Raw genomic sequence first — 18552 nt, 5'->3', positions numbered from 1 at the left:
TTGTTTTTTTCTAAATTCACTTGTTTACTGCTGCTCAGTGGTGGACAGTAACAAAGTACATTTACTTGAGTACTGTACTTAAGTACATTTTTTGATTATCTGTACTTTACTTGAGCATTGATGTTTTTGGAGCGGGGGATACTTGACTTTCAATCACTTACATTTTCAAAGACAAATATCATAACTATTGACTCCACTCCCATGTCATGATCTTCGAGCTCACAATATTAAAAAGAAAATATACTAATCAATTTATACGTTTGAATTTCTAGAAGCGTGTGCTTTAGAATATTAAAAAACCTTTTTTTTTAAATCTATACTTTGACTCAAGTACTGTTGTTGAGCTCTCTATCCACCACTGCTGCACCAGCGTTTTATTACACACGTTCTATGTGATGAGTCTAGACCAAGGGCTCCCACACTCTTCAGGCCACGACCCTCCCAAGATAATCGAATTTGAACTGGGGACCCCTCCCAACAATCCTATTTGAACTGGGGACCCCCCAAAATAATTGTATTTGAACTGGGGACCCCCCCACCCCGACGAGCACTTTGAATTGTAGGAGTTGAGGCATTACATTTAGTTAGACTAGGTTCCACAGATAAATGTTGTGAAAACAGCCGAACGACGATATCTTTTGCCTCTTTCTTACGTAATATTTGACAAATTGGTATTAAAAAGGTCTTAAAAGTCATTAAATTGTAACTTTACAAATGTGCAGATACCCCGTATACACTTATTCTATGTTATACAATGTTGCACATTAACCCATTAATACCTGGAACGCATCTGTGTCACTTTTAGATTTCTTTAGGCTATTCAAAAATAGCAGATATACAAGCTCATAGCGCGGCACCGAGTGCCGCGCTATGAGCTTGTATATCTGCTATTTTTGAAAAATCGTGAAAAAATATTTTTCTGATTTTTTTCAAAAAACTGTTAGGATTTAGAAAACATTTTTAAGAATCGCCTCAGGTCTTAATGGGTTAATCCAATCATCTGGGGCGGCCCCCCAAAAAACGTATAATTGGGGATTCCCCTGGGTGTCCCGGCCCCCCCAGTCTGGGAACCACTGGTCTAGACAAAACAAACAAACAAACAAACCTGTTTCATTGAGTTGTGGCCGGCCAACGTTTTCCTAAAGCATCCAGTCTCATAGAAGAGATGAATGTTTCAATTACAGACAGCGATTCAGTACAATCTATTACAATCCACTGGGTAGGACGCTCTCTCAGTTCCACCTCGACACATTAGAACACATGAATAAACCATCCGTTTGTTTTTTCGTTTTTTTTTTGGGATCATAAGCGTTAAGTTCCCTACAATTCCCAAATTAATCTCCCCCCCAACCAAGACAGAAATATAAAACATGAAAATATGTACCGTACTTAACAAAAAAACAACAACAACGACCTGATTATTCCGTTTCTCCAAAACGTAGAAAGTAACAGTCCTTTGGTTTCAAAGAAAACCACTTTTTTTTTTTTCTTTGCATAATGAGAAGGCTCAGAAGATAAACACTAAATAGACAAAAAAAACATAGTAATATCTGTAAGGTTTGGGTTTGGTTAAGATAAATAAAAAAAGGAGCATCTGACACAAACAAAAATACCCCACAAAAAAAAGGCGAACGTGAAAGTTCTCGATGCATTAGCGGCGATATTAGATATCCCCGGCATCATCAATTCTTTTCCAGTTTGTTGAAACGCAATATAAAAACAAAAGCACTTCCATTGGTTCTCAGCTTCTATCTTCGTGCGAGGCTCCTGGTTAAAAATGGTCTTTTTTTTATTAACCCATAAAGACCTGAGGCCGATTCTAAAAAAACACCCTCTGAATCCTACCTACGTTTTCTGAAAAACGTTAAAAAAAAAAAAAATGTTGCTATACATCGTCTCTGTCGGGTCCAAAACTGTGACTTTTCCGGATTCACATTTAAAAACGGCAAAAGTAGCAGATCTACAAGCTCGAAACGCGTCGCTTCGCGCCGCGTTTCGAGCTTGTAGATCTGCTACTTTTGTGTGGACGCTGTAGTATGATCAAGTACGGCGTTAACACATTCCCTGCCATTGACGTAAGATCTACGCCATTTCAAATCCAACCGTTGACCGCCATTGACGAAGATCTACAGTACGTCAATAAAAAAAAATTAATACAAATAAATTACGCTAGAGGGCGCTCTTCGCTAACATAATTATGAACGATCCCTTGACTGCGAGCGAACGATGTTAGCAGAAATGACGTCATTCCAAAAAAAAGTCACTCCATCCACTCCCATGTTATGAGATTACGAAAAACACATCAAAGTCGGATTTCTTCTTTTTTTTCTCGAAGAAACAAGCCATATTCAACTGCCGATTACAACGGAACGGACGATCGCTGTAAAAATGTTTTTGGTTCCGTTGGATAGACGAAACCCTTCCCCCTCCCCCAGACAGCCTTTGTTTACACCCGTGTCCACATCGTGGCTTCCGTGGGTCTCAGAGGATCGTCAAAATAAGGTTAAAAAAAACGCTGGCAGTAGCGGATGAATTAATTAACCGTGTTTTCACAGAGTAGCGCTTCGGTGCCGAACACGGTCTGAACCTTGTTTTCAGTCTTTTTGGTTTTTTTTCCACACGGGAGGGGCTGGAGCAGCTCTGGAATCACCCACGGTGATTCTGAAAAGGAAGGGCCTTATAGATCACCGTGCCAAAAAAAACATGGCTCCCCATCCGCTTCCGTTCTATCTCCTATCTCTAAAACCCCTATAACTCCGAAACTTTTTTACGTTTGGGGGAAAACGACTCATTTTGTACGCGCGATCGCTGCGCCATTGTGACCCGCGCGAAAGATGTTAACGTTCCAGGCGTTAGCCAGGACCATCGTGCAAAATGCACGCATGCTTCGTTTCACATGGATTGCTTGTCGTGGAGTCTACAGCTTAAACAGCGCTGCGCAGCTCAACGGTGAGATTTCTGGCACCGAACGTAATCTGTTATTAGAAAATTCTGGCACCGAATGTGTCAATTAATACCTGGCAGAGAATGTGTTAAGTTACGGGGAAAAAACCCGATATATAGCAACAACTAAAATAACACAGAGGCGTTCCCAGCCTGAAAGGCATAACAACGTATACAGTAGGTGTTAAAAGGCCTAAAATGGGTTTTTAAAAAAAAGGATTCCTGGTGGATGTTAAGACGCTCCTCGGCCTCCAAGATCATAATAAATACTACAGGTTGGCTGAAGCTATTAAAAAAAAGGCGTTCAGAAGTTCTTAAAGATCTCCAAGTCCTTCTGAGGCACGGGCGCGTCCTTTTTCCAGTCGTCCTCGGGGTAAACGTCGAAGTTGGACGTGTCCCCCTCGTGGGACACCTTGGGGACGATGGGCGGCTGCGGAGACACACGGCAGGGGGGGGCAAAACAAGTTAATGGAACTGTAGTTGATTTGATCTATTTGTAAAAAAAAAGTCAATCATTTAACAAAATAAACAATGAATAATCAATCACTATCTCAGGCATGTTGTAGTTACTAGGACTGTCACGATTACACATTTAAGTTGAACCCTAGCATCCCTTTTCTGAGGAGAAAAAATAGCCGATCTACAAGCTCGCGAGGCGTTGAGCTTGTAGATCGGCTATTTTTGGCAAAGAGCTATCGGTGTAGAGGGAAAAAAAGAGCAGACCACTTAACCCATTGAGACCTGAAGCCGATTCTACATGTCTCCTAAATCTCAACAGTATTCTGAAAAACGTATGTTTCTATATCAGTGGGGCTCAATCTTTTTCATGTCAAGGACCCCCAAAATTAGATGTATTTGGCCGCGGACCCCCATCAAAATATTGTGTTCCAGGGACCCCCAGAAGCAACGATTTGAGTTAAAAATGTTTCGCTTTAAAAATATATATATTCAAAGATTTGCACATATTTTCACGATTTTTCAAAAATAGCAGATATACAAGCTCATAGCGCGGCACTCGGTGCCGCGCTATGAGCTTGTATATCTGCTATTTTTGAATAGCCCAAAGTGTAAAATAATGCTTTTTAGCTCAAATCTAAAAATGACACAGTTACAGGTCTTAATGGGTTAAACAAAAAAAGTTGAATCTTGAAACACAATTTTATACAGTATAGAGGGGGGCCACTGCTTCATCTCTCTCTCAGCTAGGGGGTCCTTGGGCTGAAAACGTTGAAGACCCCCTGCCTTAGGGAAATAATTGACAGTTGCAGCCCGTAGACAACAGTACGCATGAGTTCAAAAACAAGAACTAAACAAACACACTGATCAAACCATGCCATTCCGTACGCTCTCTAACGCACTGCACTCTAATATCCATTTATATCAACATAGTTTTGGAGAGAACAAAAACATAATGACTCAAAAGGGAGCCATTTGCAAAACGCTTGGGATTGATGCCTCATGCCAGCGCAGATTCAATAACAACATTATTGAGATAAGAGTACACCAGCAATAAACCCACCAAATGCCTATTTTTTTTCTCTCTAAGACCACTGCAACACAACAGAGAGACAGCTGCCTTCTCATTTCAATTCAGCATTTCGAGGATCCAATTTTCCTCTCGGGGGGTAATTGATTCTCCGAGCCGTACGTGGCCGGCAGCGCTAACCTCACAGAAATTTCCCCGCTACTCCCGCCGTTAAAACACACCCCCCAAGAGGTGAACAACTTATTGATTCCACTCATTAAATTAAATGAGCTTCAATCATGGGGTGGATTAAAATGTAGATGAAGGATACAGGAGGATTTTGTCCAGACCATGACGTCAGTGGTGTAGTGGTGATTTTTTAACTGGGGGGGGGGCACTATTTCTAATGACGTTACGTGCACGAATGCACACAGACACGCTCCGATCATCATTATGACATTACATTTTTGTTAGGTTTGATGAATTTCTGTTGATGAACTTTTGTTTGGTTTACGTGTGCAGAAGTAGTTGCAGTTAGAAATGTAAGAAAGTAAGGATAATACAATGCATAAAGGCCCATTGGTTCTCAACCAGTGGTCCGGGGACCACGAGTGGTCCTTGAGGAGTTTCCAGGTGGTCCCCATGCTAAATGATGGAGAGTTGGTAACCAAATGGACCCTTATAGATCTTGATCTTATAGATCAAGAGTTACATTATTGTTAAACATCTGCGTTACTGAATTTACAAGAAGTCTACACAATTAGAGAATTTAGAAGAATTGTGATTTTGACAAAATCTCATCCAAGTAGTCTATGGGTCTAAGAGGCTAGATCTCATCAAACGGTGGTCCGTGGCTCAAATGCCAAATAAATAATGGACCTTGACGTGAAAAGGGTTGAAAATCACTGATATATAGGCTATCAACCTGTGATGGTGGAAAAAACTAAAACGAAGATGGACGCTGATAAGATTAGGCTATCCTGACTTTGGCTTAGGAATTGTGTTTCATCTTTCACTCCATTGCCCAGACCAACTATCAGTTGAAAATGTCAATCGGAACTGGACAAAAAATGGGATTGGGGCAGGGTTCATCGCCATGCCCCCTTGTGGTGGACATTTTTGTCAAAATATTGTATTTGCCATGGACATACACATATTACCAGAAACAGAGCTATAGGCCCTAAATGGGTACTACTAGTGCTGTGGTCCTGAAGGTGGGCTGAGGGACCTTTTTTGTTCCTTTAAGGTGGTCCAAATGGACCATTGCAGGTCTGTAACTCTGAGATCGTACAAATGGAACCAAATGGACGGGTCCATTTGGTTCCATTTGCACACTCTCAGAGTTATGGGCGTCCTTGAAAATTAAAGGTTTGCGAACCACTACACCACAGTAAATCAGTGTCAGACATATTCTGAGGAAAACCTGGAGACTGACATTCAGTAATTGGGTCTTGTGATACAAATACGAACATTATAATGTTCACGGACAAGGACAAGTGTAGCCACGGACACATTTGTCCGTGTAAGGACATATTGATGATAGAGCTGACCTTCGATTATAATTTTTGAAATCGAAGTTGCCTGCCATGAGCGTGAGGCTGCGCTGGACTGCGCTGTTGCCCTATCTCTGCAGTCTGCAGCCAGCTAAATTAATACATTTTACATGCACTGCTAGGTTGGATTGGATATTCTACTTGTCTTAGTTGGATTAAACCCAAACTGACTCAATATTAGCCACATATTCTTGCTAGTCAAAACAAAACCTCTCCCTCCGCTGTATAGCTCCGACAGCGGAGGGAGAGGTTCCGTAGGGGCTATGTCGTGCGCAGTAAATAGCAGATCTACAAGCTCACAACGCGTCACGAATAGGACGCGTTGTGAGCTTTCTGCTATTTACGGCATGTAACACCAAGTATGTTGTGCTCCGTTCCCCCTCTCATTAATTTATGACTTAAAGTAGCACGGATTTACCACTGTGAAGTTATGGAAGGTTTCCAAAAGATGAAATCCCAGGAATAATGGAAGACACTGGAGTTTTAAATCGAAAGTGGATTACGCCACGTAGGATCGAATTATTTGTTGACATGGAAGGACCAGCAGTAATAGCCCCTTTCGGGACCCTTTTTGTATTTGGGAAGGCGGTATCCAGGGTCCCTTGACGCTCAAATCACTCTCTCTCTCGTACTCGCGGCTACCACTGTCTGGTCTTGGGCAAATAGCTCGTCGCTTATAAGTTGCAGAGATTTCTCAAATTACCCAGAAATGCAGTAGTAACGCGCAGAAAGCTGCATTGATCCGCGCGGATCGGCGTTGCCGTTTAACATGTTTAATAAATTAGTAAAACTTAAACTCCTCTCTCACACTCTTCTCCACTGCCCATGTCCCGCCTCCCCGCGTTGTGACTGTCATGTAAGCATGTAGGAGCTCGGCTAATCAGAGGCAGTAACGTAGGACGCGCAGCTTGTCAGTCACAACCCCCCCAGTTCGCCCTGGAATGTCACCAGTAAAGCTTACCCGCTTGCCTCACATGTTAACTAGGTGTCCGGAGTATTTGTGCAATATATTAGTCCATATTTTTCAATTAAGAAGTGTTTAAATCCCGTCTGTGACCGATTCTGTCGGAAGTTCCCAATGGGCGGTACTGACGGGGCGCATCCGGTGAAAGCCGGAATTACACACAATGTAAACAGGAATTAAACGAGGAGGGAAAATGGCGTTCGTCCACAGACGGGATTAAAACACTTCTTTATTGAAAAATATGGACTAATACATTGCACAAATACTCCGGACACCTAGTTAACATTTGGGGCAAGCGGGTAAGCACCTTATATTTTGCATTTGTACATGTTTGGAGAAAAAAATATCAAATAAAAAAAAAACGGCCAATTACTCGATAAAAAAAAAAAAAAGTTTGAATCTTGTGCCATCGAACGAAGCTTCGAATATTCGAGTTATTTGGGTCAGCCCTAATTGATGACCCCTGGATTGGGGTGGTCAGACTCTCACCTTGAGTTTTCTCAGAGGCACCGCCTCCCAGTCAATGGTCTTGAACCACCTGTGTTTCTTCACGTCATCTGCCCCGTTCTGACAACAACAAGAAGAAAAACACATCAGTGGAATGTCATGCACAGTTAACCAAATTAATACATGTAATCTATTATTTAAAGCAAATCTATTTTAAAGGTAGGGTAAGAGATATTTGCTGGTATTTTGGGGGGGTTTTGGTTAGAAAGGTTAAAGTACTATATTGTGATAGTAATCATTGCTACAGAGTGTTTGTTCGGTCACAGGGGTCTCTCCAGCTCTTTAGTAAACAGAATATAAATACATTTTCAGGTAGGTGACAACATTTAAGCCAATCAGGAGAGAGCACTGAAAATGCATTTTCTGTTCATTAAAGAGCTGGAGAGACATGGGAGACTCCTTTTACTGAACAAACGCTCTAAAGCAATGAGTACTATCACAATATAGAGCTATTTAACACTTATTTTAACCAAAGTAAATCACTTACCCTACCTTTAATACAAAAGAAATAAAATAAAAGATACTAAGTACATACATATACACTAGGGGTGGGACACAAAAAAAAGAAAGAATGTATAACACTTATTCTAACAATACAAATGTCCCTTACACCACCGTTATGTGATCAGCACCAGTGTAAAAGAGCGATCTGACAGAGTGACCGGTGTGCGTTTATTGGCAGCCTTGAATCAATATCTCAAAGTGTGGTCTGGGGGACCCCGAGGTGGTCCTTGAGGGGGGGGGGGGTTCCAGGGGGTCCCCAGCAAAATGTGTTAATAGCTTCACAGTAATTTTAACCACTATAACCTTTTATACTTTATACCGCGCTATGAGCTTGTAGATCTGCTACTTTTGAAAAATTGTGAAAATGTGTGCAAATCTTTGAATATATATATATTTTTCAAGCGGACATTTTAACTCAAATCTGGAGGGGTCCCTGGAACAAAATGTTTTGAGATGGGGATCCGCGGACCAAATACATATAATTTTGGGGCTCCTTGACATGAAACAGTTGGAGAACCCAGTGCCTTTTACACCACATTTATGTGATCAGCACCAGCGTGCGATCCGACAGTGTGAATGGATATCAGCAGCGTGTCTGCGTGGTGGAGTAAATCACACTGCTTAGACCAGCATTCGTTGTATTGAGGGGCTGCTGTTATTTACCCCTGACTTTTTCATGTGCTTATTGTTATTTTTTGTGAGTAAAGTCGATTCAAGCACTCTTCTCCTTCGGTTTTAATCCAGTAAGACCGGGAACGCATCGCTGTCATTTTAGATTTCTTTGGCTATTAAAAAAATAGCAGAGTGCCGTGCTATGAGCTTGTAGATCTGCTATTTTTGAAAAATCGTGGAAATTTGCACAAACGTTTTTAACTCAAATCTTTGGGGTTACTGGAACTAAATATTTTGCGATGGGGGTCCGTGGACAAATCCTTATCATTTTGGGGGTCTTTGACATGAAAAAAGTTTGAGAATCACTGATATTATAGCAACATACGTTTTTTTTTTCCCCCAAAAAAACTGTTAGTATTTAGAAGACATTTGTATAATCCCCAGAAGCAAAGATTTTAGTTAAAACAATTCGCTTAGAAAAAAATATATATACATTCAAAGATTTGCACACATTTTCACGATTTCCCCCCCAAAAAATAGCCAAAGACATCTTATGCATCAGATGCGTTCCTTTTCCGGTCTTAATGGGTTAAATAGGGAACACTTATCCACGCTGATGAATCAGGAAAATGGCAGGCTCGCATGCAAGGCCAGGCAGCCTGCATGAAACCGACACGCTTTCCAATTTTCCACTCTGCAATTCTCTCACTCAATTGCTTTGGGAATAACAAATAAATAAACACAATAAGTCTTGCAAATCCCGCCGCACACATAGTGACACGAGTCAAAAAACTCTAACCGACTCCCAAGATGCTCCCCCCCCTTTTAAAGATGTGGTGAAATGAACTAATAATTTAATAATAATAATAATGTTTATTGTCCCCAAGGGGAAAATTGTCTTCACAAGGTCTGTTCGTTAAGACAACAAAAACAACATATCACAAAGACAAAGACACGAGGTCCCCACTGTACACAGAAAACCCTCCTATGGACGGGGCAGTTGGTTAAATGCCGCGACGGCTGAGGGGACACAACTCCTGCTAGAACGAACCTTTTTCCACTTTAAGGTTCTGTATCTCCGACCAGATGGCATGAGGTCAAAGTAGCGATACAGGGGATGATCAGTGTCACTTGTTATCGAAAGTGCTAAGCGTGTGATGGCCTTATTGTTCATATCAGCAAGTGTGGGTGTGGGAAGTCCGATGATTTTGGAGGCAATACGGGTGATACTGTAAAGTTTGTTTCTGGTAAAAAAATTACCTGCCAACAACGAGTATAACCGTTGTTGAAAAATACACCCGTTTACTGCCAACAACGAGTATAACCGTTGTTCCAAAAAAATATATATATATATATATATATATATTTTTTTTTTTTTTGTCTTTTTTTTTTCAATTTATCCACACAGAACCAGAGATATCACGATCCAAAGATTTCTAGCTCCATTCACTCCTTGGTTAACTTATTACTTTAAAATCCTGTATCTCGGCTCCTGTGTACTTTTTTTTTTTACCATGTTATTTTGGGAAAAACATGCTATTTTCAACTGGCTGCAATTATGGAACGGATTACCGCAATCGGATTATTTTTTTCCACGATTCTACGAGACTCCTGTGTGTGTGTAATGAGGGGATCACCGTGAGGACGGTGATCACGGAAAATATTTTGTGACTACTTAAAAAATGTTTTTTTAACATTGCAAACAATGCTGGCAGTGGGGGAAGTAAAAAAAAAAAAAACCCTCTGGCAGGGAATGTGTGGGTTAAACTGAAACAGTACATAAAATACAAATATAAAAAGGTAGACGCCTCCTCCTCCTCCTCCGACTCTGGGGCGTCTGTATCACGGCCGCAGTATTAGAGGAGGCGCGCTTCCTGACTGCTGGCCAATCACAGCGCGTCTTTTCCCGGGACTTGGCAGAATCTAGTCGTATAAAAAATATATAATAATATACAACTAGATTGTGTCAAGTCCCGGAGAAGACGCGCCGTGATTGGTCCAGTAGTCGGGAAGCGTGCCTCCTCCAATATGGCGGCCTCGATACAGGTGACCAATGAGGTATCTAGGTTTCTATTAGGGGTGGGACGATATGGGTACCTCACGATACGATATATATCACGATATTAGGCCCACGATAACAATATATATCACGATATTAGGCCCACGATAACAATATATATCACGATATTAGGCCCACGATAACAATATATATCACGATATTAGGCCCACGATAACAATATATATCACGATATTAGGCCCACGATAACAATATATATCACGATATTAGGCCCACGATAACAATATATATCACGATATTAGGCCCACGATAACAATATATATCACGATATTCGACAATATTCGATATATTGCGATATCACAATATTCAATATATATTGCAAGAAATTTCACCAACGATATATCACGATATCTGAAAATATCGATACATTGCGATATCACGATATATTGCATGAAATTTCACCAACGATATATCACGATAGTCCTTGTATTCAATTCATAAACACATAAAATAGCACCAAACAGTTCAAAATCATCATTACACAAATACAGAGTAGGAAAAACAACGTATCACAAACTTTAAAAATAAATAAATAATAATAATAATAATATCGATATTTTTCGGCAGTATATCGATTAGTTATCGCGGGAGAAAGTATATCGATATATCGTCCCACCCCTAGTTTCTATATCTATGGATGGGGGGGGGGGGGGGGGACACCTTCCGATTGGTTCAGAAACACACAGGCTACCGTTTCAGACTGAAACTTCAAAACAAAATCACAGAAAACCCCATTTCACCAGGATTTAAGAAATGGAGTTTACTGTATTTATGCAAGGCAGGAGTCCGAGCAGGTTGGGACGGGGTCGCACGGGGTCAGAACCGCCTCTGTGGGCTTCCAGCGAATATTATCCGGCGCTAAGGCGTCGTCATCGCTATTTGAGCCATTTGAGTGAGCAGTAGCTCCCTGTGTGCAGCGCTGTGGGTTATTGCTGCCAAAATCACACTCGTGCAAAGACTGTGTGTGTGTGTGTGTGTGGCGTCGGAGTAAAGATTTCATTCCACTGAGAGGAATTAAGGGTTGTTTTCAAAAGAGGAATAGCTATATTTACTTGCCAAATAGGTTACCGTCATTGCCACACACACACACACTCGCGCACACACACTCGCGCACACACACACACACACTCGCACACACACACACACACACACACACACACACACACACACACACACACACACACACACACACACACACACACACACACACACACACACACACACACACACACACACACACACACACACACACACAGTGCAAGACGACCTCTTCTGCAAGCCTCCCTGAGCATCCAAACTAATTGGAACCAAATGTAGACGTGTAGTCAAGTCTACTGACGTCAAACTACCTGCTGAAGTCATCACATAATCTATATTGGAGGGACACACACACACACACGGACACACACTTACCTTCATGTTGCCCAGCCGTCTGGCCCGGTCGATCACCAGGAACTTCTTGATGAGGTCCCTGCCAGCAATAAGAACAACGCAGGCACGTCAGCACAACCACAAGTAATCAGTGTCGATTTCGTCGACTAAAACTATGACGAAAAAAATCTTCATCGACTACCATTTTCCACTGACAAAAACTAAATAAAGACTGAGCTACGATGACTAAAACTAAGACTAAATATATCGACAATTTCGTCAAAAAATGAAGACTGAAACGTTAGTGAGATCCGGTAGAACTAAAAGACAAGTCTTTTTATGTTTGGTTGCGCTCAGTGTTTGGTTGCGCTCTGAAAATAGCAGATCTACAAGCTCACAACGCGTCGCACTGCGACTGCGTTGTGAGCTTGTAGATCGGCTATTTTCAAGCGCAACCAAGTGTTAAATCAGCCATTACGACGCCATCAAAGCCCGTCAAAATAATTTTTTGTCGGCCAAACTGTATACTTAGTCGACTATAGTCTTATGATATTTAGTCGACTAAAACTAGACAAAAACCAAAACATTTCAGATGACTAAAATAGGACTAAAACTAAATGGAATTTGATTCAAAAGACTAGGACTAAAACTATATGCAAAAATTGCTGTCGAAATCAACACCGCAACAAATATATATATATATATATAAAAAGACGGAGAAAAAAAAGGTAAAAGTTCCTTCCAGAAGTGTCAAGATGACAGATGCTCTAGCGGAGGCCCGTAAAAAAAGAGAGGTAGCCGAGGAGGAGGCCCGGGGGTAAGTGAGTTGTGTCCCTTTGACAATCTTTTAATTGGAGAAAGTGAGCGTCCCCCGTCCCCCCCCGCCTTGTTTTCCTCCTCTCCCCCCCAAAGCGGACAGGAACTTTTTCTATGACCGTAAAGATGGGAGAACCTGTGATTCACGGCGGCTTAAAAATGACACAGTGTGTTACTGTAGCGCTGTGTTTCTGATGAAATGTGATACCTGCCTCTACGAGGGAGGGAGGGGTGGGGGGGGGGGGGGGGTTCAATGGAGGCAGCGTTATTATGTGGCTGTCGGGGGGTGAGAATACCTCCTATGTCCAAAACTGTTACTTTACAATGAAAACGGGGAAAGAAAATAACCTGTGTTCCAATGAGTCCAATGTTCTTGTTAAGATTTTCATCGTTTTCATTGGAGGAAACATCATTATGTCTAGGGGTGGGACGATATGGGTACCTCACGATACGATATATATCACGATATTAGGCCCACGATAACAATATATATCACGATATTCGACGATGTTAGATATATTGCGATATCACGATATTCGATACATATTGCAAGAAATTTCACCAACGATATATCACGATATCTGAAAATATCGATAGATTGCGATATCACGATATATTGCATGAAAATTCACCAACGATATATCACGATAGTCCTTGTATTCAATTCATAAACACATAAAATAGCACCAAACAGTTCAAAATCATCATTACACAAATACAGAGTAGGAAAAACAACGTATCACAAACTATAAAAAGAAAAAAGAAAAAAACTTTTTTTATTTTTTTATTTTTTAACACATCCACTGCCAAGGGCTAATCTCATAATGTACTCACCAGTGCCAAGGTGTTTTTGTTGTTTTTTAGTTTTTTTCATGTCGCCATAGATCTTGTTAAAATCCTTAAGATTGAGCGCTACACTGTCTGTTTACATCCGCGAGATCTCCCTGTATCTCCCAGTGAAAACCACGTGTCAAACGGGGCAAACGGAAGTGGATCAAAAAAATTCCGAAAGTGCACCCGGACCGCGCATGCGCGAAAAGACCGCAGCCCGTAGGGCTACGGTCTCGGCGCTTAACAGTTGGATTTAACGGCCCGTAGGACTACGGTCTTGGCAGTTAATGTGTTAATATCGATATTTTTCGGCAGCATATCGATTATTTATCGCGGGAGAAAGTATCGCGATATATCGATATATCGATATATCGTCCCACCCCTAATTATGTCCAAAACTTTTCAGGATTCAAATTCAAGAATAGCAAAAGTTTTTGATACGTTTGTGTGACACTGGCCTCGATCTCCAGGCTTTTTTTTAACCCATTGAGACCCGAAGCCGATTCTACATGTCTCCTGAATCCCAACAGTATTCTGAAAAAACGTATGTTTCTGTATCAGTGGTGCTCAATCTTTTTCATGTCAAGGACCCCCAAAATGATATGTATTTGGCCGCGGACCCCCATCAAAATATTTTTTTTCCAGGAACCCCCCAGAAGCAAAGATTTGAGTTAAAAATGTTTCGCTTTAAAAATATATATATTCAACGATTTGCACACATTTTCACGATTTTTCAAGAATAGCAGATCTACAAGCGCGTAGCGCGGCACTCGGTGCCGCGCTATGAGCTTGTATATCTGCTATTTTTGAATAGCCCAAAGTGTAAAATAATGCTTTTTTAGCTCAAATCTAAAAATGACACAGTTCCAGGTCTTAATGGGTTAAAAGTACAATATTTGCCTCTGAGATGTAGTGGTAGAGTAGAAATACTCAAGTAAAGTACAACTACCTCAAAATGTACCTCAATTACAGTTACTTTCCACCACTGCACTCTTGAACAACGAAGTAGGGCATCGATTTACGAAACAAAACCATAAAAAAGTTGAAAACATGGAGATACAAGGTTACTGCCTGACAGACACAATATCTCACGTTCCCACCGGCTGCTGACAGGCCCATAAATACGCCCAGGCACGGATATCGACACGTCAGCTATTTTCGCCAGAAATTCATATTTTATTTTATTTTATTTGCATTTAACCCATTAAGACCTGAGGCCGCTTCTAAACATTTTCTAAATCCTAACAGTTTTTCGGAAAATAAATATAAAAAAAATAATTTTCACGATTTTTCAAAAATAGCAGATCTACAAGCTCGTAGCTTGTATATCTGCTATTTTTGAATAGCCTAAAGAAATCTAAAAGTGACACAGATGCGTTCCAGGTATTAATGGGTTAAATCCCTCCTGTGCTCAAAGTGTTCCGGGTGATAATTTACTGGGAAACATTAAATTAAATTAATTACAAAATATATATGTAAATCAGCCTGATTGGAGAGAGTATTGATATTTTATATATCATATTTGATCTTAGCCTCACACTTTTAATTGCCTATTCTGTTTCAAATCATGAATACATTATATTATATTATATTATTATAATTACATGTTATGAATTATACATTTAGTATTATGTATAATTAATTGTAGTATACGTTATAAGACAGGAAATGTTCAATATAGCTCAGCATATTATATCATACATTGCAGTCTATTGTATACTGTTTTTAATAAATAAATACAATAAATAACTTGAACAGAAACTATTAAATTGAAGCTGATAAACGCTCTCTCTCCTGATTGCATAAAATTAGTATCCCACATGAAAATGTATGTTCCGTTTATTAAAGAGCTGGAGAGATGGTTACTGAACAGACACTCTATAGCAAAGAGTACTATCAGCATATGGAGCTTTAACCTTTTATGATGAGACGCGTTGTGAGCTTGTAGATCTGCTATTTTCAAATAGCCTGTGTATAAAATAGGGCTGAAGTGGTTACTGCACGTTTTATAATATAATTATTTATATACGCAAAGTAACTAGTAACTAAAGTTTTCAAATAATTGCAGTAAAATATTTGCCTCTGAGATGTAGTGGAGTAAATGTACTGACAACTGGAAATACTCCAGTAAAGTAAAAAAAAATACCTCAACATTTTAAGTACAGTACTTGAGTACATGTACTTAAGTTACTTTCCACCCCTGCCAACTACACACACACACCCCCCCACAGAGCGTGCCGAGCCTGTAATCTCATCACATTCCTTGTGCCTTCCAGCTGTTTGGGTAATAGCGGCGCTCGAACCGGCAGGGGGAAGGAGCAGAGTCCGGATCATTAGCGTAGCCGCGGCGCGCTCTGCGCTCCAGCCTAGAGAGAGCGTCTCTTTAACTCTATAACTGCTGAGCTAATTGACTCTCCCGCCCGTTAGGGAGCCGCGGCCGGTCGAGGCGGTTAAGAGAGAGCCGCCGGCGTGCGGCGTCTGGCTGGGAACCGCGGCCCGCCTGCTTTTGAAGTGCTAATGTAGCCCCGCTTTTAGAAAAGGGTTGGCGTGCTGGTTTTGATGAGAGGCGAGGAGTTGGTTTGAACGGCCTGGCAGGCATTCGGTGCAGACCAGTGGTGTAAAGTAACTAAGTACATTTACTCAAGTAGTGTACTTAAGTACCATTTTGAGGTATTTGTACTTTACTTGAGTATTTCCAATTTTTCCAATACTTTTACTTCTAGTCCACTACATCTCGGATCCAAATATTGTATTTTTACTCGACAACTTTAGTTACTAGTTACTTTGTAGATTTGGATTATTATTACAACACACTTCAGCCCTATATATATTTCGGCCATTTGAAAATAGCAGATCTACAAGCTCACAATGCATCGCGATGCGACGCATTGTGAGCTTGTAGATCGGCTATTTTCAAAAGATGTTTATACATATGAAAACTTTAAATGGGACCTTCTGCATAATTAGTACTTTTACTTTTGGTACTTTAAGTACACTTTGATGCCAATACTTTTGTACTTTTACTCAAGTACATTTTGAATTGCAAACTTTTACTTGTAACAGAGTTTTTCTACATTGCAGTATTGATACTTTTACTTAAGTGAAAAATGTAGTACTTTTTCCACCTCTGGTGCAGACACAAGTACAGAACAGCTAAAAAAAGGTACAGAAGAAGACCATGGCTCACTAGGCCTGGGCGGCGGTATGGAAAAAATAGAATTCACTATATTTCTGGTGGAGATTCTACCTCAATATCAACAGTGACGATACTGTCACAATGCTGTCGTATTGTGACAATAATATCAATGTGAAGGACCCCAATGGAAACAAGCCTAGGCTTTCTTGCGTTTAAAATCCTCTCAGCAGACCTTGTATTGAACTGTACTTTCCTGTGCTTTCTCTTGCAAACTGCTAATAAAGTATTCAATCAATCAATCAATCTAACCCCACCCCACCCGTGAGCTTACTTTACGTAGAAGTCCAAATGTCGGGGGAACTCCAGCTTCCCGGCCAGGATCTTCTGATAGATGCCAAATGGATTGTCGTCAAAGAACGGCGGGTACCTGTCCAAGAGGAGAGAGAGAAGAGAGGAAGGTCAACTCCAGCAAGCTCTATTACAACACGGGTTCCCTGATCTTTTCAGGATTGAATCGGGGACCCCCCACCCTGACAAGCACTTGGAATTGTAGGAGCTGAGGCGTTTACATTTACATGTTGCGTTTAGTTACAGTTTGACTCGATTGCACAGATAAATATTGTGAAACTACAAGATCAGAACCAACTACAAGATCAGAACGCCTCGCAACGCGAGGTGTTGTGAGCTTGTAGATCTGCCATTTTCACAATGTTTGCCTCTTTCTTACGTGATATTTGACAATTTGGTATCAAAAAGGGGTGCCAGAGGTTTATTAAAATATTATACGTTGAGTGCCGGGATTTTTTTACAATTTTTGAACCTTTTTCAAGTAGTCACAAAATATTTTCAGTGATCACCGTCCTCACGGTATAAGGATAAGGATAAATCCTTTTAACAGGTCGTTCATGAAAGTCCTTGCGGTCTTGTTTCCAATGAGAACCTGTGAGCAATTGGGGTTAAGAGTCTTGCTCAGGGACAAATTTCATATCATCGGCACATATGCTGGGATAGCCTGGAATCGAACCTGGGGCAACCAGGGCCTCTGGTTCCCTAGGCGGGCTCACTAACCACTCAGCTATGGCTGCCCCATTACGGTGATCCCCTCATTACACACATAGAGGTCTCGTACAATCGGGGGAAAAAAAATTAAAACATTCGGTAATCCGTTCCATAGTTGCAGCCAGTTGAAAATAGTCAAAAATACATTGTAAAAAAAAAAAGTACACAGGAGCCGAGATACAGGCTTTTGAAGTCATAAGTTAACCAGGAAGTGGATTGGAGTCTAAATCTTCGAAAAATTATATCTCCTGGTGCTGTGAAGGAAAAGATTTAAAAAAAAATGAAAAAAATAAAAAAGAATTTCTTTAATTAAATTTTTAAGTAAATATACGTTTTTGGCACTCAGAGGGTGTATTTGCAAAAACGTATATATACGTTTTTGGCACCCTTGTGACTTAAAAAATGTGCAGATACCCTGTATACACTTCACTTATACCAGGGTTCCCCAATAGGCGGCCTGCGACGACTCCTGTCATAAGAAAAAAAAATATATATTTTTATTTTTTTACTGGACTTATTTTTTTCAGTATGTACAACCGACTGCTGTTAATCATCTGTATTACTTTTTTTTTTTTTTTTTTAGCAGACTGTAACAACCAAATATTTTAAGTAAATGGTTGATTCTCAACTTATTTTGTTTCCAGAGTGCATTTTTTCCATGTGTGACCCTCAACACAGGATTTAAGAATCCCAGGCCTAAAATAACACAGTGTC

At 40.6% G+C, this 18552-nt stretch overlaps 1 protein-coding gene across 1 annotated transcript in view; it reads right to left on the bottom strand.

The window, feature by feature from the left end:
• Window positions 1–2002: 2002 nt before the first annotated feature.
• prkx (protein kinase X-linked) overlaps window positions 2003–18552 on the bottom strand; it is a 64954-nt gene continuing 48404 nt past the window's right edge. Inside the window, exons 5-8 of the mRNA XM_080422188.1 lie at window positions 17111–17206; window positions 12039–12096; window positions 7415–7492; window positions 2003–3373 (exon numbers count right to left, since the gene is read on the bottom strand). Coding sequence (XP_080278314.1) covers window positions 3248–3373; window positions 7415–7492; window positions 12039–12096; window positions 17111–17206 — 358 coding nt within the window. The 3' untranslated portion in view covers window positions 2003–3247. The remainder of the gene's footprint in view (window positions 3374–7414; window positions 7493–12038; window positions 12097–17110; window positions 17207–18552) is intronic.

The sequence above is a fragment of the Gymnoscopelus braueri genome (genome assembly GCF_963280865.1).
Source record: "Gymnoscopelus braueri genome assembly, chromosome: 24".
Classification (NCBI taxonomy): domain Eukaryota; kingdom Metazoa; phylum Chordata; class Actinopteri; order Myctophiformes; family Myctophidae; genus Gymnoscopelus; species Gymnoscopelus braueri.
The sequence above is the reverse complement of the archived record's forward strand: the minus strand, read 5'-3'. Positions and strand labels throughout refer to the sequence as shown.